General features: G+C 42.6%; 2 protein-coding genes across 2 annotated transcripts in view; one reads left to right on the top strand and one right to left on the bottom strand.

Annotated features, from left to right (window-relative positions):
- The window catches only part of LOC139561864 (coronin-2A-like), a 26,069-nt gene extending 17,935 nt beyond the window's left edge, over window positions 1-8,134 (top strand). The window contains exons 12-13 of the mRNA XM_071379205.1: window positions 409-477; window positions 5,382-8,134. Coding sequence (XP_071235306.1) covers window positions 409-477; window positions 5,382-5,447 — 135 coding nt within the window. The 3' untranslated portion in view covers window positions 5,448-8,134. The remainder of the gene's footprint in view (window positions 1-408; window positions 478-5,381) is intronic.
- Window positions 8,135-10,773: 2,639 nt separating this feature from the next.
- Window positions 10,774-25,934, bottom strand: LOC139561865 (acidic leucine-rich nuclear phosphoprotein 32 family member B-like). Its single transcript, XM_071379206.1, has 7 exons — window positions 25,691-25,934; window positions 24,137-24,286; window positions 23,209-23,331; window positions 20,724-20,910; window positions 19,694-19,791; window positions 12,520-12,592; window positions 10,774-12,284 (listed from the first exon to the last, which is right to left on the bottom strand). The coding sequence occupies exons 1-7, from the start codon at window positions 25,742-25,744 to the stop codon at window positions 12,214-12,216; spliced, it is 756 nt and encodes a 251-aa protein (XP_071235307.1). The 5' UTR covers window positions 25,745-25,934; the 3' UTR covers window positions 10,774-12,213.
- Between the last annotated feature and the right edge of the window lie 534 nt (window positions 25,935-26,468).

The following is a 26,468-nucleotide window of genomic DNA, read 5'->3' as shown; positions in this document are numbered from 1 at the left end:
TATAGCCAGTTTTGTAGAGTCTTAAGAAAAAAACTCAAAATCTGATTTTCCTCTGGTTTTAGAGGCGTTTTAGAGGCGTTTTAGAGGGCGTTTCAGTGTGTTCCAGAGTGTGTTTCGGAGTGTGTTTCGGAGTGTGTTTCAGAGGTGTTTCAGATTGTGTTTCAGAGTGTGTTTCAGAGTGTGTTTCAGAGTGTGTTTCAGAGGTGTTTCGGAGTAGTGTGTTTCGGAGTAGTGTGTTTCGGAGTAGTGTGTTTCGGAGTAGTGTGTTTCGGAGTAGTGTGTTTCGGAGTAGTGTGTTTCGGAGTAGTGTGTTTCGGAGTAGTGTGTTTCGGAGTAGTGTGTTTCGGAGTAGTGTGTTTCAGAGTGTGTTTCGGAGTGTGTTTCAGAGTGTGTTTCTGTGTGTTACAGCTCCTACAGGCGTTCTACAGGCAACAAGAGGAGATCAGGGGGCTGAGAGACCAGCTCAACCAGAGAAAGGTCAGTGCGTATACACTGAGTGTACTAAACATTAAGAACACCTTCCTAATATTGAATTGCAGCCTCCTTTGCCCTCAGAACAGATTCAATTCATCAGGACATGGACTCTACAAGGTGTCGAAAGCGTTCCACAGGGATGCTGGCCCATGTTGACTCCAATGCTTCCCCACAGTTGTGTCAAGTTAGCTGGATGTCCTTTGGGTGGTGGACCATTCTTGATACACACAGGAAACTGTTGAGTGTGAAAAACCCAGCAGCATTGCAGTTCTTGACACAAACCGGTGCGCCTGGCACCTACTACCATACCCCCTTTAAAGGGACTTAATAAATCTTTTGTTTTGCCCATTCACCCTCTGAATGGTACACATACACAATCCATGTCTCAATTGTCTCAAAGCTTAAAAATCCTTCTTTAACCCCTCTCCTCCCCTTCATCTACATTGAAGTGGGTTTAACAAGTGACATAAATAAGGGATCATAGCTTTCACCTGGATTCACCTGGTCAGTCTGTCATGGAAAGACCAGGTATTCTTAATGTTTTGTACACTCAGTGTGTGTGTGTGTGTTTTTGTGTGTGTGTGTGTGTGTGTGTGTGTGTGTGTGTGGTCTGGTGTGTGTGTGTGTGGTCTGGTGTGTGTATCTGGTCTGATTTGTGTGTGTGTGGTCTAGAGGTCGACCCATTATGATTTTTCAACGCCGATACCGATATCGATTATTAGAGGACTAAAAAAAGCCGATACCGATTAATCGGCCAATTTTTTTCTTTATTTGTAATAATGACAATTACAACAATACTGAATGAACACTTATTTTAACTTAATATAATACATCAATAAAATCAATTTAGCCTCAAATAATTTAACATGTTCAATTTGGTTTAAATAATGCAAAAACAAAGTGTTGGAGAAGAAAGTAAAAGTGCAATATGTGCTATGTAAGAAAGCTAACGTTTAAGTTCCTTGCTCAGAACAAGAGAACATATGAAAGCTGGTGGTTCCTTTTAACATGAGTCTTCAATATTCCCAGGTAAGAAGTTTTAGGTAGTAGTTATTATAGGAATTATTGGACTATTTCTCTCTATACCATTTGTATTTCATATACCTTTGACTATTGGATGTTCTTATAGGCACTTTAGTATTGCCAGTAAAGCTTCCGTCCCTCTCCTCGCCCCAGGAACACATCGACAACAGCCACCCTCGAAGCATCGTTACCCATCGCTCCACAAAAGCCGCTGCCCTTGCAGGGCAAGGGGAACAACTACTCCAAGTCTCAGAGCGAGTGACGTTTGAAACGCTATTAGCGCGCACCCCGCTATATAGCTAGCCATTTCACATCGGTTACACCAGCCTAATCTCAGGAGTTGATAGGCTTGAAGTCATAAACAGCTCAATGCTTGTAGCACAGCGAAGATCTGCTGGCAAACGCACGAAAGTGCTGTTTGAATGAATGCTTATGAGCCTGCTGCTGCCTACCACCGCTCAGTCAGACTGCTCTATCAAATATCAAATCATAGACTTAATTATAATATAATAAACACACAGAAATACGAGCCTTAGGTCATTAATATGGTCAAATCCGGAAACTATCATTTTGGGAAAGAAACGTTTATTCTTTCAGTGAAATACGGAACCGTTCCGTATTTTATCTAACGGATGGCAACCCTACGTCTAAATATTGCTGTTACATTGTACAACCTTCAATGTTTTGTCATAATTATGTACAATTATGGCAAATTAATTACGGTCTTTGTTAGGAATAAATGGACTTCACACAGTTCGCAACGAGCCAGGCGGCCAAAACTGCTGCATATACCCTGACTTCTTGCACGGAACGCAAGAGAAGTGATACAATTTCCCTAGTTATAAGAAATTCATGTTAGCAGGCAATATTAACTAAATATGCAGGTTTAAAAATATATACTTGTGTATTGATTTTAAAGAAAGGCATTGATGTTTATGGTTAGGTACACATTGGTGCAACGACAGTGCTTTTTTCGCGAATGCGCTTGTTAAATCATCACCCGTTTAGCGTAGTAGGCTGTGATTCGATGAGAAATTAACAGGCATTGCATCGATTATATGCAACGCAGGACACGCTAGATTAACTAATAATATCATCAACCATGTGTAGTTAACTAGTGATTATGTTAAGACTGATTGTTTTTTATAAGATAAGTTTAATGCTAGCTAGCAACTTACCTTGGCTTCTTGCTGCAGGCAGTCAGCCTGCCATGCAGGCTCCTCGTGGAGTGCAATGTAAGGCAGGTGGTTAGAGCGTTGGACTAGTAACCGGAAGGTTGCAAAAACGAATCCCCGAGCTGACAAGGTAAACATCTGTCGTTCCGCCCCTGAACAAGGTAGTTAACCCACCGTTCCTAGGCCGTCATTGAAAATAGGAATGTGTTCTTAACTGACTTGCCTAGTTAAATAAAGGTGTAAAAAAAATCGGTGTCCAAAAATTCCGATTACCGAATGTTATGAAAACTTGAAATTGGCCCTAATTAATAATCGGCCATTCTGATTAATCAGTCGACCTCTAGTCTGGTCTGATTGGTGTACTGTGTGTGTGTGTGTCTGGTCTGGTGAGTATCTGGTCTGGTGTGTCTGGTCTGGTGTGTGTGTGTCTGGTCTGATTGGTGTACTGTGTGTGTGTCTGGTCTGATTTGTGTGCTGTGTGTGTGTCTGGTCTGGTGTGTGTGTCTGGTCTGGTGTGTGTATCTGGTCTGATTTGTGTGCTGTGTGTGTGTCTGGTCTGGTGTGTGTGTCTGGTCTGGTGTGTGTGTCTGGTCTGGTGTGTGTATCTGGTCTGATTTGTGTGCTGTGTGTGTGTCTGGTCTGGTGTGTGTGTCTGGTCTGGTGTGTGTGTCTGGTCTGGTGTGTGTGTCTGGTCTGGTGTGTGTGTCTGGTCTGGTGTGTGTGTCTGGTCTGGTGTGTGTGTCTGGTCTGGTGTGTGTGTCTGGTCTGGTGTGTCTATCTGGTCTGGTGTGTGTGTCTGGTCTGATTTGTGTGCTGTGTGTGTCTCTGGTCTGGTGTGTGTGTCTGGTCTGGTGTGTCTGGTCTTGTGTCTGGTCTGGTGTGTGTGTATGGTCTGGTGTGTCTATCTGGTCTGGTGTGTTTATCTGGTCTGGTCTGATTTGTGTGCTGTGTGTGTGTCTGGTCTGGTGTGTGTGTCTGGTCTGGTGTGTGTGTCTGGTCTGATTTGTGTGCTGTGTGTGTGTCTGGTCTGGTGTGTGTGTCTGGTCTGGTGTGTGTATCTGGTCTGATTTGTGTGCTGTGTGTGTGTCTGGTCTGGTGTGTGTGTCTGGTCTGGTGTGTGTGTGTGTCTGGTCTGGTGTGTGTCTGGTCTGGTGTGTGTGTCTGGTCTGGTGTGTGTGTCTGGTCTGGTGTGTGTCTGGTCTGGTGTGTGTGTCTGGTCTGGTGTGTGTGTCTGGTCTGGTGTGTGTTTCTGGTCTGATTTGTGTGCTGTGTGTGTGTCTGGTCTGGTGTGTGTGTCTGGTCTGGTGTGTGTGTGTGTCTGGTCTGGTGTGTGTCTGGTCTGGTGTGTGTGTCTGGTCTGGTGTGTGTGTCTGGTCTGGTGTGTGTGTCTGGTCTGGTGTGTGTCTGGTCTGGTGTGTGTGTCTGGTCGGTGTGTGTGTCTGGTCTGGTGTGTGTGTCTGGTCTGGTGTGTGTGTCTGGTCTGGTGTGTCTGGTCTGGTGTGTGTGTCTGGTCTGGTGTGTGTGTCTGGTCTGGTGTGTGTGTATGGTCTGGTGTGTCTATCTGGTCTGGTGTGTTTATCTGGTCTGGTCTGATTTGTGTGCTGTGTGTGTGTCTGGTCTGGTGTGTGTGTCTGGTCTGGTGTGTCTGGTCTGGTGTGTCTGGTCTGGTGTGTGTGTCTGGTCTGGTGTGTCTATCTGGTCTGGTGTGTTTATCTGGTCTGGTCTGATTTGTGTGCTGTGTGTGTGTGTCTGGTCTGGTGTGTGTGTCTGGTCTGGTGTGTGTATCTGGTCTGGTGTGTGTGTCTGGTCTGGTGTGTGTTTCTGGTCTGATTTGTGTGCTGTGTGTGTGTCTGGTCTGGTGTGTGTGTCTGGTCTGGTGTGTGTTTCTGGTCTGATTTGTGTGCTGTGTGTGTGTCTGGTCTGGTGTGTGTATCTGGTCTGGTGTGTGTGTCTGGTCTGATTTGTGTGCTGTGTGTGTGTATCTGGTCTAGTGTGTGTGTCTGGTCTGGTGTGTGTGTCTAGTCTGGTGTGTGTTTCTGGTCTGATTTGTGTGCTGTGTGTGTGTCTGGTCTGGTGTGTGTGCCTGGTCTGGTGTGTGTATCTGGTCTGGTGTGTGTGTCTGGTCTGGTGTGTGTGTGTGTGTGTGTGTGTGTGTATCTGGTCTGGTGTGTGTATCTGGTCTGGTGTGTGTGTCTGGTCTGGTTTGTGTGTCTGGTCTGGTGTGTGTGTGTGTGTGTATCTGGTCTGGTGTGTGTATCTGGTCTGGTCTGGTGTGTGTATCTGGTCTGGTGTGTGTGTGTCTGGTGTGGTATCTGGTCTGGTGTGGTATCTGGTCTGGTGTGGTATCTGGTCTGGTGTGTGTGTCTGGTCTGGTGTGTGTGTGTGTGTGTGTGTGTGTGTGTATCTGGTCTGGTGTGTGTATCTGGTCTGGTCTGGTGTGTGTATCTGGTCTGGTGTGTGTGTCTGGTCTGGTTTGTGCATCTGGTCTGGTGTGTGTGTCTGGTCTGGTGTGTGTGTCTGGTCTGGTGTGTGTGTGTGTGTATCTGGTCTGGTGTGTGTATCTGGTCTGGTGTGTGTATCTGGTCTGGTGTGTGTGTGTCTGGTCTGGTATCTGGTCTGGTGTGGTATCTGGTCTGGTGTGGTATCTGGTCTGGTGTGTATGATATCAGGGGATAACCTTTGATCAGATCACCGTGTGGTTTTGTGTAGGTCCAGATCACACAGCTGGAACTGGAGATAAAGAACACCAGAAATAACATGAGAGACACCTTCTGAATGATTCAACCAATCACATTAGAAGAGCCTTCTGAATCAACCAATCACGTGAGAGCAGCTTTTGGAATCAACCAATCACATAACAGCCACCTTCTGATTCAACCAACCACATGAGAGCCACCTTCTGATTCAACCAATTTTTGTATTTTATTAAGGATCCCCATTAGTTCCTATCAAGGCAGCAGCTACTCTTCATGGGGTCCAGCAAATACATTTTGTCCAGTTTATACAATTAACAACATTACAGTACATTAAGTGTGTACCCTCAGGCCTCTACTACCACACAAAATCCATGTGTACATTTTTTACAATTATTTAACTACGCAAGTCAGTTAAGAACAAATTCTTGTTTTCAATAACGGTCTAGGAGCAGTGGGTTAACTGCCTTGTTCAGGGGCAGAACGACAGATGTTTACCTTGTCAGCTCAGGGATTCGATCTTGCAACCTTTCGCTTACTAGTCCAACGCTCTAACCACTAGGCTACCTGCCACCCGTATAGCGTGTATGTTATCATGTGTATGTGTGCCTGTGTGTTCGTCTCTTCACAGTCCCCGCTGTTCCATAAGGTGTATTTTTATCAGTTTTTAAAAATCTGATTCTGCATCAGTTACCTGATGTGGAATAGAGTTCCATGTAGTCATGGCTCTATGTAGTACTGTGCACCTCCCATAGTCTGTTCTGGACTTGGGGAATGTGAAGAGACTTCTTGTGGCATGTCTTGTGGGGTATGTATGGGTGTCTGAGCTGTGTTCTGGTAAACAGACAGCTCGGTGCTTTCAACATGTCAATACTTGTCACAAATACAAGTAGCGATGAAATCAATCCCTCATCTACTTTAAGCCAGGAGAGATTCACATATTATTAATGTTAGCTCTCCGTGTACATTTAAGGGCCAGCCGTGCTGCCCTGTTCTGAGCCAACTGTAATTTTCCTCTTTGTGGCACCTGACCACACAACTGGACAGTAGTCCAGGTGCGACAAAACTAGGGCCTGTAGGAGCTGCCTTGTTGATAGTGTTGTTAATTAAGAGGGCAGAGTAGCGCTTTATTATGGACAGACTTCTCCCCATCTTAGCTACTGTTGTATCAACATGTTTTCACCATGACAATTTACAATCCAGTGTTACTTCAAGCAGTTTAGTCTCCTCAACTTGCTCAATTTACACGTTATTCATGACAAGATTTAGTTTAGGGTTTAGATTTGTCACAAATACAATGCTTTTAGTTTCATGTATATTTAGGACGAAATGATTTATTGCCACCCGTTCTGAAACTGACTGCAGCTCTTTGTTAAGTGATCCAGTGATTTCACTTGCTGTGGTAGCTTATATGTATAGTATTGGGTCATCAGCACACATAAACACACTGGCTTTACTCAGAGCCATTGGCAGGTCATTAGTAAAGATTGAAAAAAGTAAGGGGCCTAGACAGCTGCCCTGGGGAATGCCTGACTCTAGCTGGATTATGTTGGATAGGCTTCCGTTAAAGAACACCCTCTGTGTTCTGTTAGACAGGTAACTCTCAAACCACAATATATAGCAGGGGGGTGTAAAGCCATAACACAAGTTTTTCCAGCAGCAGACTATGATCGATAATGTCAAAAAGCTGCACTGAAGTCTAACAAAACAGGCCCCACAATCAATTTTTATCATCAATTTCTCTCAGCCAATCATCACTCATTTGTGTAAGTGTTGTACATGTTGAGTGTCCTTCCCTATAAGCGTACTGAAAATCTCTTAATTTTGTTTACTGTGAAATAGCATTGTATCTGGTCAAACACAATTTTTTCCCAAAAGTTTACTAACGGTTGGTAACAGGCTGATTGGTTGGCTGTTTGAGCCAGTAAAGGGGGCTTTGCTATTCTTGGGTAGTGGAATGACTTTTGCTTCCCTCCAGGCCCGAGGGAACACACTTTCCTGTAGGCTGTATTTCCTGTAGGCTGTATTTCCTGTATGTCTTACATTGAAGAGATGACAAATAGGAGTGGTAATATAGTCTACTGTCGTCCTCAGTAATTTTCCATCCAAGTTGTCAGATCCAGGTGTCTTGTCATTGTTAATAGACAACAACAACAAATTCACCTCTTCCACACTCAATTTTACAGAATTCAAAATTACATTTGCTTTTCTTTCAGAATTTGGTCAGTTATACACGGATGTGTAGGCTCAGAATTTGTTGTTGGCATGTCATGCCTAAATTTGCTAATCTTGCCAATTAAAAAAATAAGTAAAGTAGTTGGAAATATCAATGGGTTTTGTGATGAAAAAGACATCCGATTCAATGAATGATGGAGCTGAGTTTGCCTTCTTGCCCAAAATGTCTATATAATATATATTTTTTTCATAGTACAGTTTTTCTTATTTTAAGTTTAGTCACGATTTCTCAATTTGCAGTACGTTTGGCCAATCGGCTGTGCAGCCAGACTTATTTGCCATTCCTTTTGCCTCATCCTTCTCAGTCATAAAATTGTTCAAGTCTTATTAGTAACTGGAATACGTCGTTTCATAAATGTGTAAAGCGTCTTGGTTGCTCCTTATTACACACCAGAGACCAACAGATATTATGTACATCTTCAACATAGGAATCACTACAAAACATATTGTATGATCTCTTATACACGAGATCCTCTCTAATCTTTACAGGAATATGACTCATAAAATGAACATAAAACGGCTACACCTCCACTATTGGCATTCCTGTCTCTCTTCTGAAGCTGCTGAAGCCATGTATCGCTACCACTCTTATCAAAGTATATTATCTGAGTTTTCAGAGATAGTCAGTATATGAATGTTATCTGTTATTAGGAAGTTATCCATTTCATAAACCTATGTTAATGTGGCCTTTTTTGTTTTGCACTTTTCTGGGATTCTTGATTTTTTTTATTGCTTTTATGGGAGGCTTATCGGAGATAGACGTGATATTTATGTTTGTGCCGACAGTACAGGGTGAGCTGCACACAGTGGGTCTTCCTACAAGGGCATACCGCCTCGGTGCAACACCGGTTTATAGGCTCACGATTACTGCATACAATAGCTGTAGGATCAACAGAGGTATTCAGGGGAGTTAGAGAGACGTAACTTACATTGTGTCTGCCAACACGTCTGGGACAATGTACATTTGCAGCAGGACTACGACAACTGAGCGACACAATGCCAGGGATTATCTGAGCAGGGCTTGGCTCACTGATAAATCATTGTCTCAACACAGCCTTAGCATGAGCAGAGCGGGTCCAAGGATCGAAGAGGATTTGGATGGACTCCCGTCATTCCTGTAGAGTGTCTTCTGTGTCCAAAAGGTGTAAAAGTTACGCCAACAGAACTCATCAACACAAACACCATACGCCCTCACAAAAAATAAGTTACTGATCCAAAGAAATGCAGATTAGCCCATGTCATATCTTAACTTGAAAAAGAGCGTATTCTTAATGCTACAGCTCAGTAGAAACTGTTTTATATTTGACCATGTTTTTATATAAAAAAAAAAATTGAAGTAGACAATAAGAGAGAAGGGTTGGTGATGAGACAGATACTTTGTCCCATGACATCTGATTATTTAATATTCCAGTCAAACCAGCCTTGGTTGGTTGTTGGCTGGTCAGATAGAAAAGTATTTCTCTAGCTCTGGTCCGTGGGAACAGTATTCCTCTAGCTCTGGTCCGTGGGAACAGTATTTCTCTAGCTCTGGTCCGTGGGAACAGTATTTCTCTAGCTCTGGTCCGTGGGAACAGTATTTCTCTAGCTCTGGTCAGGGAACAGTATTTCTCTAGCTCTGGTCCGTGGGAACAGTATTCCTCTAGCTCTGGTCAGGGAACAGTATTCCTCTAGCTCTGGTCAGGGAACAGTATTTCTCTAGCTCTGGTCAGGGAACAGTATTTCTCTAGCTCTGGTCAGGGAACAGTATTTCTCTAGCTCTGGTCAGGGAACAGTATTTCTCTAGCTCTGGTCCGTGGGAACAGTATTCCTCTAGCTCTGGTCCGTGGGAACAGTATTTCTCTAGCTCTGGTCCGTGGGAACAGTATTTCTCTAGCTCTGGTCCGTGGGAACAGTATTCCTCTAGCTCTGGTCCGTGGGAACAGTATTCCTCTAGCTCTGGTCAGGGAACAGTATTTCTCTAGCTCTGGTCAGGGAACAGTATTTCTCTAGCTCTGGTCAGGGAACAGTATTTCTCTAGCTCTGGTCAGGGAACAGTATTCCTCTAGCTCTGGTCCGTGGGAACAGTATTCCTCTAGCTCTGGTCCGTGGGAACAGTATTTCTCTAGCTCTGGTCCGTGGGAACAGTATTTCTCTAGCTCTGGTCCGTGGGAACAGTATTCCTCTAGCTCTGGTCCGTGGGAACAGTATTCCTCTAGCTCTGGTCCGTGGGAACAGTATTCCTCTAGCTCTGGTCCGTGGGAAAAGTATTTCTCTAGCTCTGGTCAGGGAACAGTATTTCTCTAGCTCTGGTCAGGGAACAGTATTTCTCTAGCTCTGGTCAGGGAACAGTATTTCTCTAGCTCTGGTCAGGGAACAGTATTTCTCTAGCTCTGGTCAGGGAACAGTATTTCTCTAGCTCTGGTCAGGGAACATTATTCCTCTAGCTCTGGTCCGTGGGATGAGGCTGGCCGGTCCCGGAGTTTAACTATAATCAGTTCTAGAATGTGAGTTTAAACGTAGTGGTTCTCAAACCTTTCCTCTGGGATCCCCAGCTGTTTCACCACGTTTGTTGTAGCCCAGAACCCTGTAGTTCCCTTGCTCAGACATTGCAGGCATCCACCAATGGTTGCGTGCCACGGCAGACTGTGCAGTCGGCACCAGATTGCTAGAGACAGGCTGTTAGTTCAGCAACAAAACCGAGGCATGTGCAACTATGGTGCAAAACAGACAGTTGGCTTAGATTGACAAATACATTGGCACAATGAGCACTTCTCTCACATACTAAGGTTGGTTAGCTAGTGAATTTTAACCATACTAGCATCGACATGGTAACAAGATGAAACGAGTCACGATTCACCACGTGGCAGTTTGTCGTTGTTGACAGCCATCTGGCCAATCAGCATCACAAGTACTCATGGAATTCTGCCACATTGAAGCGCGCGTATATTTTGCGACGTCATCTAACGTATGTGGTTAGCTGATACGTAAACATTTCCGATTGAGCAGACGTGAACGCGGTCTCGGCTAGAGTGGGACCATGCGTGTCGAATGGAGGCGTTTGTCTAGTCCATGGCTGACACGTACAGCTGTGAACGCGGTCTCCGTTAGAGTGGGACCATGCGTGTCGAATGGAGGCCATCGCTCATTAGATAATAAAATAAACCCAAACAGAAAGAGAAATAACATACAAGAAGCAAAATGTTAAGATTTTATTTACAAAGTCAATTTTTGTATGTTTTGTCTTTTTTTTTTTTTTTTGCTTACAGAAAGTAAAAAAAACAGCCACAACCAGCCAGTGTACACAGAACGTCCCCAATTACACCCTACTCCCTAAGTAGTGCACTACTTTAGACCAGGACCCTATGGCAACCCCATTCCCTATGTAGTGCACCCTAAGGATTAGGGTGTGATTTGAGACGTAAGCCAGAGTGATGTTACCTCCGGTCCAATCCTAACCCGAAACACAGGGAGGAGAGACAGACAGCACTGACAAATTACAAAACAAAAAGTCCTCTGAAAAAAATATTTTAAAAAGCTCTGGTGGCAGAAACGAAACTCTAGCTAATGTCTCACAAGGAACCCCATTCAGTATGTAGACCAGGCCCCTATGGTAACCCCATTCCAACCCCATTCCCTAAGTAGTGCACTACTTTAGACCAGGCCCCTATGGTAACCCCATTCCAACCCCATTCCCTAAGTAGTGCACTACTTTAGACCAGGCCCCTATGGCAACCCCATTCCCTAAGTAGTGCACTACTTTAGACCAGGCCCCTATGGTAACCCCATCCCCTAAGTAGTGCACTACTTTAGACCAGGCCCCTATGGCAACCCCATTCCCTAAGTAGTGCACTACTTTAGACCAGGCCCCTATGGCAACCCCATTCCCTAAGTAGTGCACTACTTTAGACCAGGCGCTTCTTTTTTTTTAACAAAAAAAAGGGCCCTTGTCAAAAGCAGTGCACTAAACAGGGATTAATTTGGGACACATCCGAGGTCGACGAGTTGTCCCCGTTAGGAAAGTTGGGTGGTTTGTTGTTCGTCTGTGCACACAAGGTTGTTTTCAGACAGAATCTCTGAAGTAGTTGATGACGTCATCACAGACCCCCCCCCCCCCCCCCCCACCCGGTGACATCGTTCTGGAACGCCGGCGGTAATATCACGACGACATCAGACAGAGACCCTCCCGCCCGGTGATGTCACAGAATGCTGTGCGGTGACGAAAGACTCGGTTGTTTCGGGATTCCACCCAGACCCCCCCCCCTCCCCTCCCCAATTACTACGACACAGGGCAACTCAAGCAAAGGGGTGCATGTAGGGTTGAATACCAAATAGCACCCTATTCCCTATATAGTGCACTACTTGTGACCCTATAGGCTTTTTCAAGGCTATGGGTTCTGGTCAAAAGTAGTGCACTCTATAGGGAATAGGGTGCCACTAGGTTGGCTGGAGGCTTTGGGGGAAAAGGGGAGACGGGTGATAGCGGCAGTAAGAGGGCAACTAAAGGCCAAAGAGGGGTATCTGAGATATGGAGGTGTCTCAGATATTGAGGGATCAGGAGGTCTCAGATATCGAGGGGTGTGGGGGTCAGATATTGAGGGGTCTCAGATATCGAGGGGTGTGGGGGGGGGAGACACTCAATCATCTTCATCCTCATCTTCAGGCTCCCTCTTCCTCTTCTCTCCTTTCACTGGAGAGTCATCCTCTTCTGGAGAGAGAGAGAGAACATTTAGATATGGGTCCCCAAACGAACAACGCGTACGGCTGTGTACCAAACGGCCCCTTATTCCATATGTAGTACACTACCTTGACCAGATAGGGTGCCATTTGGGATCACAGCCTTCGTGTATGCATGTACATAGCCAAATTAAAACATTTCAATGGAAGTTTGGAAACCGAAATGAGACTAGAGGACACTTGGGATTGTGTATAACGCTACTAACCGTCTTCTTCGTCGTCTTCGTCATCGTCGTCTTCATCATCGTCATCGTCAACATCTCCGTTCACCTCCCCCTCCTAGAGAGAGAGAAACAGTTTGTTCGTTGTACTCACCAGTGTAGTTTCAGGGTTAACTTCTTGACGCTAGGATACAAAAATTGTATGTTTGGAAAAATAACGTTCCCAACGTAAACGGCCTATTTCTCAGGCCCAGATGCTAGAATATGCATATAATTGACAGATTAGGATAGAAAACACTCAAAAGTTTCCAAAACTGTCAAAATATTGTCTGTGAGTATAACAGAACTGATTTTGCAGGCGAAAACCTGAGGAAATCCAACCCGGAAGTGCCTCTTATTTTGAAAAATCCCTGTTCCATTGCCTGCCTATCCTCCATTTAAAGGGATATCAACCAGATTCCTTTTCCAATGGCTTCCACAGGTTGTGACCAGGCTTTAGACATAGTGTCAAGCTTTTATTCTGAAAAATGAGCGAGATTTATCAAATCGCGTCGGTGTCCTTGATTAGTGCTTGCTTTTATTTCTGTCCTGTATTCAATTACTTTACCGTCCGGTTGAAATTTATGTTAAAAACAACCTGAGGTTTGATTATAAAAACGTTTGACATGTTTCTACAAACTTTACGGATACTATTTGGAATTTCGTCTGCCCTTCAAGACCGGTGGATTACTGAACATAACGCGCCAAACAAATGGAGGTTTTTGGATATAAAAATAATCTTTATCGAACAAAAGGAACATTTATTGTGTAACTGGGAGTCTCGTGAGTGCAAACATCCGAAGATCAAAAGGTAAGCGATTAATTTTATTGCAACATCCGAAGATCAAAAGGTAAGCGATTCATTTTATTGCTTTTGACTTTCGTGAACAATCTACATTGCTGCTAGGTGTTCGTAATGTTTTGTCTAGTGATCGATAAACTCACAAACGCTTGGATTGCTTTCGCTGTAAAGCATATTTTCAAAATCTGACACGACAGGTGGATTAACAACAAGCTAAGCTGTGTTTTGCTATACTGCACTTTTGATTTCATGAATATAAATATTTTTAGCATTTTTTTTATTTATTTTTTTCGGCGCTCTGCAATTCAGCGGTTGTTGATGACAATTATCCCGCCAAAGGTGCGCTAAGAGGTTTAAGCTAGCGTCTCCAGTGTAGTTTCAGGGTTAAGCTAGCGTCTCCAGTGTAGTTTCAGGGTTAAGCTAGCGTCTCCAGTGTAGTTTCAGGGTTAAGCTAGCGTCTCCAGTGTAGTTTCAGGGTTAAGCTAGCGTCTCCAGTGTAGTTTCAGGGTTAAGCTAGCGTCTCCAGTGTAGTTTCAGGGTTAAGCTAGCGTCTCCAGTGTAGTTTCAGGGTTAAGCTAGCGTCTCCAGTGTAGTTTCAGGGTTAAGCTAACATTAGCAGGCTAACTTGTTGATCCTGCTTTGTGAAAACGACCAACATGTGTATATCAGAAACGATAACTAGGTGGCACCAGAGCCTGTACTTAATTCAACGTTTTGAATTAACTGGGCAATATGGCCAAAATGTCATACCACGATATATATATATTTTTAACAGTATGATGCCATTTTATGCATTTCAAGTGTGCTGAGACTTGTTCCTGTTTATACAGTTTTGACTCCAGCACCTTCTCAAAAAAAAAAACTGCTTTGGTTGTACGGTAGAATCTTCCCATTATTCTACATGTTCTTGAATATTAAAAGTTCCCGTCGGAACAAAAATATAAATACGCAACGTGTTGGTCCCATGTTTCATAGGTAAAAAAAACAAACATCTCAATTTTGTGCACAAATGTATTTACATCCCAGTTAGTGAGCATTTCTCCTTTACCAAGATAATCCATCCAACTCAGTAAAAAGGTTTGAAATTGTTGCGTTTATATTTTTCGTTCAGGGATTTTAAATTAGTCTTCATTCTGATTGTTTTATACGTTTCAATACAACTTCAATCAAAAATCATTTCCAGAATTTTTATATATCTCCTGGACTTCAATCATTATTTCCACACCACGCACAGCTGCATGACAGGAACTGTTGGAAACTTGGAAGTGGTATAGATATTCAAATTCTATAGAACCTTGAATACATTGTTTGACATAAATTAATAAATTAGGGAAGAAATGTTGACAGGGTAGGAACCAAAGTGTTGGTCAGTGTTTCCAGGTGACCCTAATTAGATGTTACATTCCATGTTTTCTAACCTAACATGCTTATCTAGGCCTACACTAGTACCAGGCTGTATTAGCTAGCTAAGTTTGCTCTGACTCTTGATACATTTAGCAAGTTAGCTAGCGATTAGCGGCTAACACGATTTATTTTAGCCACAACTTGCTAAGGAAGCATGTCAACAACAGCATCTGACCATTCAGAGTGAACAGCAAGAAAGTGCTTGAGACTCTCCTTGAGTGACAAGGGGACAGGGCTTGGAGTGACAGGGGCCTAAAAGTAACTTTAGTCCACCAGCAAATGTGGCATGTAGATGGAAGAATCTACCTACCAGCCACTCCAATTTAAAAATCAGCCAAATTTTTCCCGGCATAATTATAAAATTTTAAAAAAATACCACGCTTAACGTTTCTAAAATTAAAAAAAATATATTAGTAAGAAGTAATACGATATTGCCCAATTTCATGACGAGTCTTTTGACCAAAATATCAGAAAAAAGCTGGGTTGGAATACTCATACTACCCACATTAACCGTACTATTTGTGACGTAAATTGAGTATATAGCATGCTTATCAGTCATAGTATGGATATAGGTTAGTATGCAAACAGTTCCCGGATGTCATACTAAATATAGCCAAAATATACACGCAGACGACACTAGTTCCATACTTTAGGGCCCATAATGCAATTCTTCAGGAAATGGGCATGGATTCACATCGTTTTCAGATTTGAAGAAAACGGTCGGGAACATATGCAGCCGAAGTACAACGAGAGCGAATTTAATTGCTTGAACTAATTATGACAAACGTTAACAAAATTGAGCTATGTAATAAAGTAATTCCTTTTCAAATAAGTTACACGTTATGTTGGCTGACAATTGGTTAGCTACGCTGTCCTTACGAACTACACAGCTTATCATTACAGCAGTATGTTCCGGTATGCTAGTTGGCTACTTATACATCAAACTTGCCAGTATATTAACTACCCAACGTTTATTGACTTGATTATTCCCATCATTCTTAGCTAAATGGTATAGTTGTGTGTTCTCAATGGACATTCGGGTTCTTTCGTAAATCCGTTCTGGCTATCTACTCCGATTTCAGAGCAGTCTCGTCTGAGTGTACCAGAGCGCACAATAATGAATTTACGAGTGCTCAACACCAGTTGAATATGGCCGGTGTCAGTTAACAAATTGACAAAAAAATATATAATTTTTGTATACATTAAAATGTATAATATAATTAAATTATTGCCAGCAGCACAGTTAGTCACCAACGCTCTGGATAACATGATAACTGCCTAACCAGCTCTGCGAGGGCCAGTAAAATGGTCATAGAGGTCGACCGATTATTGGAGGACCAAAAAAAACGATACCGATTCAAATTGGACGATATATAACTGACAACAACAATACTGAATGAACACTTATTTTAACACATAAATAACAATATGCAAAAACAGTGTTGGAGAAGAAAGTAAAAGTGCAATATGTGCCATGTAAAAAAGCTAACGTTTTAGTTCCTTGCTCAGAACATGAGAACATATGAAAGCTGGTGGTTCAATATTCCCAGTTAAGAAGTTTTAGGTTGTAGTTATTATAAGAATTATGATGCGTATAATATTTCTCTCTATACCATTTGTATTTCATATACCTTTGACTATTGGATGTTCTTATAGGCACTTTAGTATTGCCAGTCTAATCTCGGGAGTTGATAGGCTTAGCATTGCTAAGGTCTGCTGGCAAACGCAGTCAAGTGCTGTTTGAATGAATGCTTACGAGCATGCTGCCGCCTACCACCGCTCAGTCAGACTGCTCTATCAAATCAGACTTAATTATAATAAACACTGAAATACGAGCCTTTGGTCATTAATATGGTCAAATCCGGACACGATCATTTAGAAAACAACATATTTATTCTTTCGGTGAAATACGGAACCGTTCTGTATTTTATCGAACGGGTGGCATCCCTAAATATTGCTGTTACATTGCGCAACCTTCAATGTTATGTCATAATTATGTAAAAGCCTGGCAAATTAATTACGGTCTTTGTTAGGAAGAAATGGATTTCACAGTTCGCAACGAGCCAGGCGGCCCAAACTGCTGCATATACCCTGACTGCTTGCACGGAACGCAAGAAAAGTGACAATTTCCCTGGTTAATATTGCCTGCTAACATGAATTTATTTTAACTAAGTATGCAGGATTAAAAAAATACATGTCTGTGTATTGATTTTAACAAAAGGCATTGATGTTTATGGTTAGGTACATTTGTGCAACGATCGTGCTTTTCCCCCCCGCAAATGTGCTTTTGTTAAATCATCACTCGTTTGGCAAAGTTGAAGTAGGCTGTGATTCAATGATAAATTAACAGGCACCGCATTGATTATATGCAACGCAGGACAAGCTAGTTAACCTAGTAATATCATCAACCATGTGTAGCTAACTAGTAATTATGTGAAGAATGATTGTTTTTCTAAATAAGTTTAATGCTAGCTAGCAACTTACCATGGCTGCTTGCTGCCACAAGGTCCTTTTGACGCTGCCCTCGCATAACAGGTGGTCAGCCTGCAACTCAATTTCCTCGTGGATCTTAATATAAAATCGGCCATAATCGGCATCCAAAAAGGCCGATTACTGATTGTTATGAAAACTTAAAATCGGTCATGCCGATTCAATCGGAAGTAACTAGCAAGCTAGCCAACTTTAGCTTGGGTGCTTGACTTCCGCTGTAAGGTCAGAACGCTCAAATCAACACTAGTCCTAGGCCCGAGCGTCCAGTGTGCGCTGCGAGAGCGAAACGCAGTGAATTTACAAAACGCACAACGCTCTGAATTTTTACGAGCTCAACCTGGCACTCCAGAATTAATTAAAGAACACACCTGAAGTCGTAAAATGTCTAACTAGTAATTTGTTACGCTAACTAGCTAGCAAGAGGTTGCATAGCAACAGCGTCAACATCCGGGCAGACAGGCGAATAGCTAGTACGCTCAACTGAAAGGATACCGTTCCTTTACGGTATCCTAAAATTAAACTACTCATAATGTAGTACACAGTGCGTTAGTATGGGTATTCAAAAACACAGCTAAAATGTTCAGCCGCCACTAAGAACGGAAGGTTACCGTGGTAACGGAGACACACGAGTCACCGCGTGTGTCTGACAGGATTTTGGATCTGACTAGTAGTAGATAACATCTCCTCGCTATCAGTCGAAGCTCAAACTAACATTGAAAAACAAAAAAAAGCTTGTGAACAAAAACGTAAACAGCCAAGAAAAAAACACAAGGACAAAGTCCATTATTGTTTCTACACAGATTCAATTTAGGCCATGTCTTTGACACGCCTGGTTGAAATATTACACCCCCCCCCCCCCCCCCCCCACCCAATGTAATGCTAATGGGGCGCTACCATGGCTGTCAGAATGGTGTAGTGTCATTTTAACGCATCATAAAACCTCAATGTCCCCGACTCTCTGAACACCCCGGACAGCATCTTTCTCTATAAGAGATTCAACAACCCGTATGACCTATTCACTGTAACAAGCAGTCAATCAATATCCTTATTGTCTCAAATTAGAAAAATGTGTTATAAGTTAGTGTCCACCTATTAAAATTATGGGAGCACTATACAGCACATTCAGATCCCTTGACCTTTCCCACATTTTGTTACGTTACAACCTTATTCTAAAAATGGATTCAATTGTATTTTCCCCCTAAACCTTACCACACAATAACCCATGACGAAGCAAAAACATGTTTAGACAGACATTTTTCCAAATGTGTGTGTGTGTGTGTATATATATATATAAAATAAATATCACATTTACATATGTATTCAGACCCGTTACTCAGTACTTTGTTGGAGCACCTTTGGCAGCGATTACAGCCTTCGAGTCTTCTTGGGTATGACGCTACAAGCTTGGTACACCTGTATTTGGGGAGTTTCTCCCATTCTTCTCAAGTTCTCATGTTGGATGGGGAGCGTCGCTGCACAGCTATTTTCAAGTCGCTCCAGAGATGTTCGATCGGGTTCAAGTCCGGACTCTGGCTGGGCCACTCAAGGACATTGAGATACTTGTCCAGCGTTGTCTTGGTTGTGTGCTCAGGGTCGTTGTCCTGTTGGAAGGTGAACTTTCGCCCCAGTCTGATGTCCTGGGGGCGCTGGAGCAGGTTTGGCATTCAGGTGAAAGAGTTCAATCTTGGTTAGGTGCCATCTGGCCACTACCATAAAGGCCTGATTGGTTCAGTGCTGCTGAGATGGGAGAACCTTACAGAAGGACAATCATCTCCACAGAGGAACTCTGGAGCTCTGTCAGAGTGACCATCGGGTCTTGGTCACCTCCCTGACCAAGGCCCTTCTCCCCTGATTGCTCAGTTTGGCCGGGCGGACAGCTCCAGGAAGAGTCTTGGTGGTTCCAAACTTCTTCCATTTAAGAATGATGGAGGCCACTGTGTTCTTGGGGACCTTCAATGCTGCAGACATTTTTTGGTACCCTTCCCCAGATCTGTGCTTTGACACAATCCTGTCTCGGAGCTCTACAGACAATTCCTTCAACCTCACGGGTTGGTTTTTGCTCTGACATGCTGTCAACTGTGGGACTCCAATCAAGTTGTAGAAACATCTTAGGGATGATCAATGGAAACAGGATGCACTGGAGCACAATTTCGAGTCTCGTAGCAAAGGGTCTGAATACTTACATATGGTTAGTTTAATACATTTGCAAAAAAAGTCTAAAACTACTTTCGCTTTGTCATTATGGGGTATTGTGTGTAGATTGATGAGGAATTTGTATTTTATTTAATCCATTTTAGAATAAGGCTGTAACGTAACAAAATGTGGCAAAGGTCGAGGTCTGAAAACTTTACGAATGCATTGCGAGACTATATTTATTAATGTTTCACTATTCAGTTAGTAAGCACCAGGTCAATCTTTTTATTGGCACAGACATCTGCTAAACATGTAACATATGTGTATTCAACATGACATCCGTGTTCTTACCTCTCCACTCTCCCCACTGTCATCATCTTCCTCTGCAACGACCTCTTCGTCATCCTCCTCTTCATCCTCCTCCTCTTCAGACTCTCCCTCCTCCCCTTCTGTTCCACAGGACAAAAACAACATTAGACCCTCCCTCCTCTCTACAGACCAGAGACCATAGACTCTCCCTCTTCCCCCTCTGTCCTACAGGACAGACCAGAGACGACAACAGCTCAGTCAAGTGCCATTTCAATTAGCGTGATACTGGCAGCCTATGGGCCCAAGTTATTATTTTGGGGGATTTATTGTTGGACATAAAATACAAAAAAAAAAACATCACGAAATCAGCGCCAACTGATTTTAAAATCGAGGAAATTTGTTCCCAAATATTCCCACATACATAGAGAGATGTGATCGTATCCTTAAAGGCAGGTTTGAAATGATTGTTTTAGTCAAATACTGTATCTGTTCGGGGCTTCTTGCAGTTCATTTGCAGACTACAAATTATTATGGTTCTGACCCCCCTGACCATCTGCTCAAAAATAAATAAATATATTTAAAACAACCGGGGGCTGGATCTAGATAATCCCTGCCCTATATAGTGTAATCTCAGCAACTTCATAAAGAGACATGATAAACCACACCCATTCATCTGCCTACCCAGATTCATAGAGACACTGGGACCGTGTCCATTTCCGCAGACAGAAACTAGCTATTATAGGACGTCCCTTGATGTTTTGCTCATTTGTCAACCTTGCAGTTGATGTTTCTTTAAGAATTTAGGGAAGAGGGATGCCTAGTCAGTCGCTAAACTAATTTTCCGTATTTAACCCATCCCCTCTGAATCAGAGAGAAGTGTGGGGGGGGGGGGGCTTAGGGCCCAGGGAACAGTTGTTGTTGGGGGTTAACTGCCTTGCTCAAGGGCAGAAAGACAGATTTTCCCACCGTGCAGGCTCTGGGTTTCAAACCAGCATCCTTTCGGTTACTGGCCCAACGCTCTTAACAGCTAGGCTACCTGCCGCCCCGTAAGTTCCCTCTCAGGAAGTCTCACCTTCGTCATCTTCATCCTCGACCCCGTCTCCCTCGCCGTCCGAGTCGGAGGCCTCGCAGTCTTCGATATCGTAGCCATCCAGGTACGTGAGCTGTGGGAGGAGCTTGAAGATGCTCTCTCTGTAGTCTCCCAGGTTGGTGACCTCACAGTTAAACAAGTCCAGGGACTTCAGTATGGGAAGCTTTTTCTAAACGAGGGAGAGGTTATAACAGTGTTATTCCCAGCTATAACAGTCTCATGTAAACAGGGTTTAAAGCAAGGGTATAAATAAAGCTATAAATGTTGTATTCACGGTTATAAGTCTTAAGAGCTATGACAGTCTTATTCCAAGTTATAAGTGGTTATAACCAGTCATATTCCCAGCTAGAATGGTCTTAGTAACAGTTCCAACAACCACAAGTAGTCTTATTTAGGGATGCACCATATATCGGTGAACATATCGGAATCGGACGATATTAGCTAAAAATGCTAACGTCGGTATCGGCCATTTGACGAGTCAAATAACACAATTTCCAAGCCAAGAGCCACCACTACTATCAGTAGCACTGTCAAAACGGTACAAGAAAACCCAGAAAACATGCAAACACCGGCCACAAACGATGTGTTTTCAATACCGCGTTGGTAACAAAGCATCATTTGTTTCGACCGCAACTTCTGGGGTAGCTAGCTTTAGCTTGGTATCTAGCTAGCACCAATACAACCAGCCTGAAAACAATGACCAGTAGAAACTTCAAATAAAAGCACCCCTGAAAGTGATGCAGACGGTTACAATTGGTGGAATCATGCCGTATTTAAACTAGATAATGTTAAACAAGGTTGGAATGTGAAGCAATGAAATGGGGCATCAGTCTAATCGACTATGAAGAGTTTACGCGTTGCTCTTATCGTGGGACTGTGAAATCACCTCTCCAGTCAGCCTATTGTGTGTATTGACATTCATATTGCACTATACAGCTTTACCCAAGGATTGGGGATCAATGTTATGGGGGTATCAGTCTAGTCAATACCCAATATATTTTCCCCCCAACGTCCTCCTCAGAGTTATCAGACTCCGAAACATCCACACAGTACTGTTTTTCCTCTGGAATAGTGTTCAATCCACATAGTAGGTTGACAATAAATGTGGCTCAATTCACAGTTGTTTCAGAGTCCTGCAATAAGAGCTACGCTGCTAATGTCCTCTGGGTGTCACTGAGTAGACTGATACCCCATGTCATTGATCTACAATCCATAGGTAAGGCTGTATAGTGGAATGAGCATGCCCCCAACGCAATGCTAAAGTAGAATCCAGTGGGATTTTAGATTTGTCAAATTAACAAAATATTGTATTTTGTTTATTTTATATAACATTCCAACCTCGTACAGCACAATCTATTTAATTACGGCATAATTCTACTATTTGTATTCATCCGCATCACTGTCAATGACATACTTTTATTTTGAAGGCTAACTGCAAAGTCCACTATTGTGGCTAATCCTTATTGTGGCTAGCTTCACATAGATGGGGACCGACCACCATTAATTAAATAAGAACTGACTTATAAAATCAGGGTCATTTTAGATGACACCTAGGTAACTATAGCTACTGAAACAGATTGTAGTTTTGCTATGTGTTCATGGGAAGAACATTGCTTGCATCTATTAGCTAGCTAGTTTTTTGTTATGACCAGCACTGTTTGCGTACGAGAAAACTTTACCAGCATCATAGCATACGTATCGATGAATCAGTGTGACATATATGAAATACGAGTGAGTGTAATCAATGTGTAATAACACCCCTTTTTTTTTTTTATGCGTTAAATTATGTGACGTGCAGTCATATTCAGGTCCTGATTGGTCAACAAGCTTATTTGGACACGTCAAATCGTGTTATTTGACACGCAAAGACCCAGACGTCATTCCATAGTATGAGACATCCTGGTTGAAAATGAAATAGCTGAACAACGAAACAGCACAGCAAGTAAGTGAAAGATATATATTTTTGTGGTAATGCGGACGGACATACGTTAATGACAACAAAATAACTTTTTGGTCAGTGTGGTGTGTGTGTGACCTTTATTTAACTATGCAAGTCAACGAAGAACAAATTCTTATTTACAACGATGGCCTACCCCGGCCAACGCTAGGTCAATTGTGCGCCGCCCTATGGGACTCCCAATCACGGCCGGATGTGACACAGCCTGGATTCGACCCAGGGACTGTAGTGACGCCTTGCACTGAGATGCAGTGCCTTAAACCGCTGCGGCCGTGTGTTTAAACTATTTAACTGTACTAGAATGCTTAAAAAGCTGCAAAAAATGTTAATATCGGTCATCGGTATTGTTTTTTGAGCACAGAAAATATTGGATATAGGTTTCAGCCATTTTTATTTTTTTAATCAGTGCATCACTAGTCTTATTCAGTAACAGTTAACACCCACCAGGGGTCTTATTCAGTAACAGTCAACACCCACCAGGGGTCTTATTCAGTAACAGTCAACACCCACCAGTGGTTCCAGTGTGCTGATGTCCTTGAACTTGTTCCCAGAGAGGTTGAGGTGTGTGAGGTTCACTAGCCTCTCAGCCAGCACCTCCAAACCACCAGATATCCTGTTGTCACTCAGCTCCAACTACAGAAGAAGAAGAAGAGGAAACATTAAATTATTTATTTTCAGTCTAGGGGGAAACAGAAGCTTCTTGTTTGTGTAATGTGACATGGTGAAATGATACACTTTGTTATGACTTAATTATGCATTTAAACTGGTCTTTAAAAGGAAAACAGATTATTACGATCTATGACAATGTACACTATTCTATTATTACCCATCTTCCCAAGGGCCTAGTTCACGAAGTCATTTAAAATTACTGAAATGTTTTGCTGGATTAAACAACATTTTAAAAGAGAAGTTCAGCTGGTCTGAAGCCAAAACAGAAAGGAAATCCCCTTGTTTAAAACATCCCATACATGATGGTTTACAGTGATGGTTTCCCTTGTTTAAAACATCCCCTACATGCTGGTTTACAGTGATGGTTTCCCTTGTTTAAAACTTCCTCTACATGCTGGTTTACAGTGATGGTTTCCCTTGTTTAAAACATCCCATACATGCTGGTTTACAGTGATGGTTTCCCTTGTTTAAAACATCCCCTACATGCTGGTTTACAGTGATGGTTTCCCTTGTTTAAACCATCCCCTACACGCTGGTTTACAGTGATGGTTTCCCTTGTTTAAAACATCCCCTACATGCTGGTTTACAGTGATGGTTTCCCTTGTTTAAAACATCCCCTTCAACAATAGCTGCATGCTGGTTTAGTGTGATGCTACCTTTCCTCAGTTTGGGTATGATTGACGTGAATATGGGGCTGTATGGGCCCTGTTCGAGTGTAGTGCCCTGTAAAATAAACATGGTGGCAATTGGGCCACAACCTTAACCTTACCTTTTTTAATTTCCCCAGTTTGGGTATGTTTGAGACGTTGATGAGGCCGACGTTGATGAGACTCAACAGTTCCAGGTTCTCAAACTCCTCCGTTATGCCCTCCATTTTCCCCTCGTTCGACCTACAGTTATCCAGGACAAGTTCCTGAACCTAGAAGAGAAGGACCGGGAGATAAACAGGGGTATGAAAAGGGAGGGGGATAAATAAACGTTTGTGTCAGTAGTTATTTTGAATATTTCTTTTTACACGTATTTCTATCAAAAGGTGCAAATGGGGGATTTTGTGTTTCGAATCGGTTTTATTTGGCATCTGAAAAGTAGCCATGTTTATAAGCAGAACTGTTTGTAAACTGTGTGCACGTGACGTAGATAGCTGGTGAGGGGACTCGATTAATTTCCCCCGGGCAGGCGTGTTTTGCACTGGTGAAATTTGGTTGCTTTCGTTTTGGAACCGGGCTGCCTTCCGGGCATGAGCCAAGTGGCCCGCTCAAAAGTCGGTTCAAAGCATGGGAGTCATGATAAGGATTCTGCGTTGACGTGCATTTTTTTTTGTTTAAATGTTTTTATTTATTTTTTTCATAATCAAACGCAAACTGCCTTCCCAATGAAAACTACATAGAAAACAATATTTTATGGAAAAGTGATGTACGTTTCTGGACGACGCACAATGTTGCCAACATGACCGAGCGGCGCAGATTATTGTTCGATTTGAGAATGGCGCTCCTCCCTCACCGCTTTTGCCAGTTCACGTCAACGGCCATAGTCCGGTGCCCCACAGCTCAGCATAATCGAATCCCCCCAATGTTACCTAGCCACCTAAAGTAGCTAGCTAACTAACATAGCCACTAAAGTTACGTTGCTAGCCAGCTAGCTAACGGACGGTTTTAACTGGTCAAAGTGTACCCAAACAGTTCGTGGCTGTGTACATTTACTATCATTTCAAAATAAGCAATATTCATAGCTATAGATATAACCGGCAAAACAAATAATCTAAAGATTCGCTTTCTTGGTAACTAGCCGACATGCTATATACGCGCCCAACACGTTGAGTCCTATGGGAAAAAAATGGCTACCACTATGCTAGCTAAAATGGCTAACGTAATGCTAGCTAGCGTTCGCAGTGATGTTCAGTGTGCTGGCCTTTACTTTGATAGTAAGGTTGATTGTTACAAAATATACATCTATATTAAACCAAAAAAATACAGCAGATGGCTAACAATATAAAAACCAAAAACCGTATTTTTTGTGTGATAGTAGCTAACCATTTTGTTAGCCATTTTCCTGTTTACCTCACGGGTCCGGTTTGACTTGTAAAGTGATTCAGCTAAGTTAACGTATATAGATAAATTAGCGCTCCAAAACGAATGCATCCAATGGCATTAGCTAGTTAGTGTACAATATACATATTTATCTCATCAGAACTGAGTTTGAGAAAACGTAGAGGTAAAGAAAGTCGATTTCCAGCAGCAGGCTTCTGAGAGGACCCCATGTGCTCGACATGACTTCCACACACAGTAAACTTTGGTGTCGCATGTTAGCTAAATCATATACTTACATCCGACGGCGTCCTATTTCTCAGTTCTAGGTGAATTCTCTTTTTCATGTCCATTTCCCCCCTCTTATCTGGTTGGACCGTTTTCTTGGTTTCTACAGCCTGCTAGCTACCGTTGACGATCTGAAGCGAAAAGAGAGAGCTGCGTTCGTGGAAGTCAGAAACTGGGTCAAATGCGAATGATCTGTTTGCGCCGAGTAGAAACCGCGGCGAAACTAAATACTCAACAGTGCCCGGTGTGGCCGCCTTACCACACTGCAGGCAACATGCATGACTTATTGACGAACTACGGATGCACCAAGCTTTGGGACGCAACATATGTGATGGACAACCAATACTCAGTGATGGAAAAAGTAACGAATTGTCATATTTGGGTAAAAGTTGAAATACCCTAATAGAAAATGACTAAAGTAAAAGTGAAAGTCACCCAGTAAAATACTAATTGAGTAAAAGTATTTGGTTTAAAATATACTTAAGTATCAAAAGTAAATGTAAGTGCTAAAATATACTTATGTATCAAAAGTAAAAGTATAATTAATTTTAAATTCCCCATATTAAGCAAACCAGACGGCACCATTTTCTTGTTTTTATTTTTTTGAAATTACGGATAGCCAGGGGCATACTCCAACACTCAGACATAATTTACAAACGAAGCATTTGAAATTAGAATTATGTTCGATTTAATTTATACAGTAGTAATAATAATAACGCTTAAATTCTCTCCCAAATAGCCAAGAAACAAACACTTGCTTGTTTATCCGTCGTACTTTTTAATGCATCA

The sequence above is a fragment of the Salvelinus alpinus genome, chromosome 31, assembly GCF_045679555.1.
Source record: "Salvelinus alpinus chromosome 31, SLU_Salpinus.1, whole genome shotgun sequence".
Lineage (NCBI taxonomy): Eukaryota > Metazoa > Chordata > Actinopteri > Salmoniformes > Salmonidae > Salvelinus > Salvelinus alpinus.
This window is presented reverse-complemented; position numbering and strand designations above follow the sequence as displayed.

Excerpts from the sequence above, each read along its gene's own strand:
- LOC139561865 (XM_071379206.1), bottom strand. The coding sequence starts at position 25,744 with ATGGACATGAAAAAGAGAATTCACCTAGAACTGAGAAATAGGACGCCG. Across the intron at positions 20,911-23,208 it reads TCAGCACACTGGAACCACTG|AAAAAGCTTCCCATACTGAA; the intron begins GTGGGTGTTGAC and ends TCCCTCGTTTAG. Across the intron at positions 19,792-20,723 it reads CGAGGATGAAGATGACGAAG|AAGGGGAGGAGGGAGAGTCT; the intron begins GTGAGACTTCCT and ends CCTGTGGAACAG.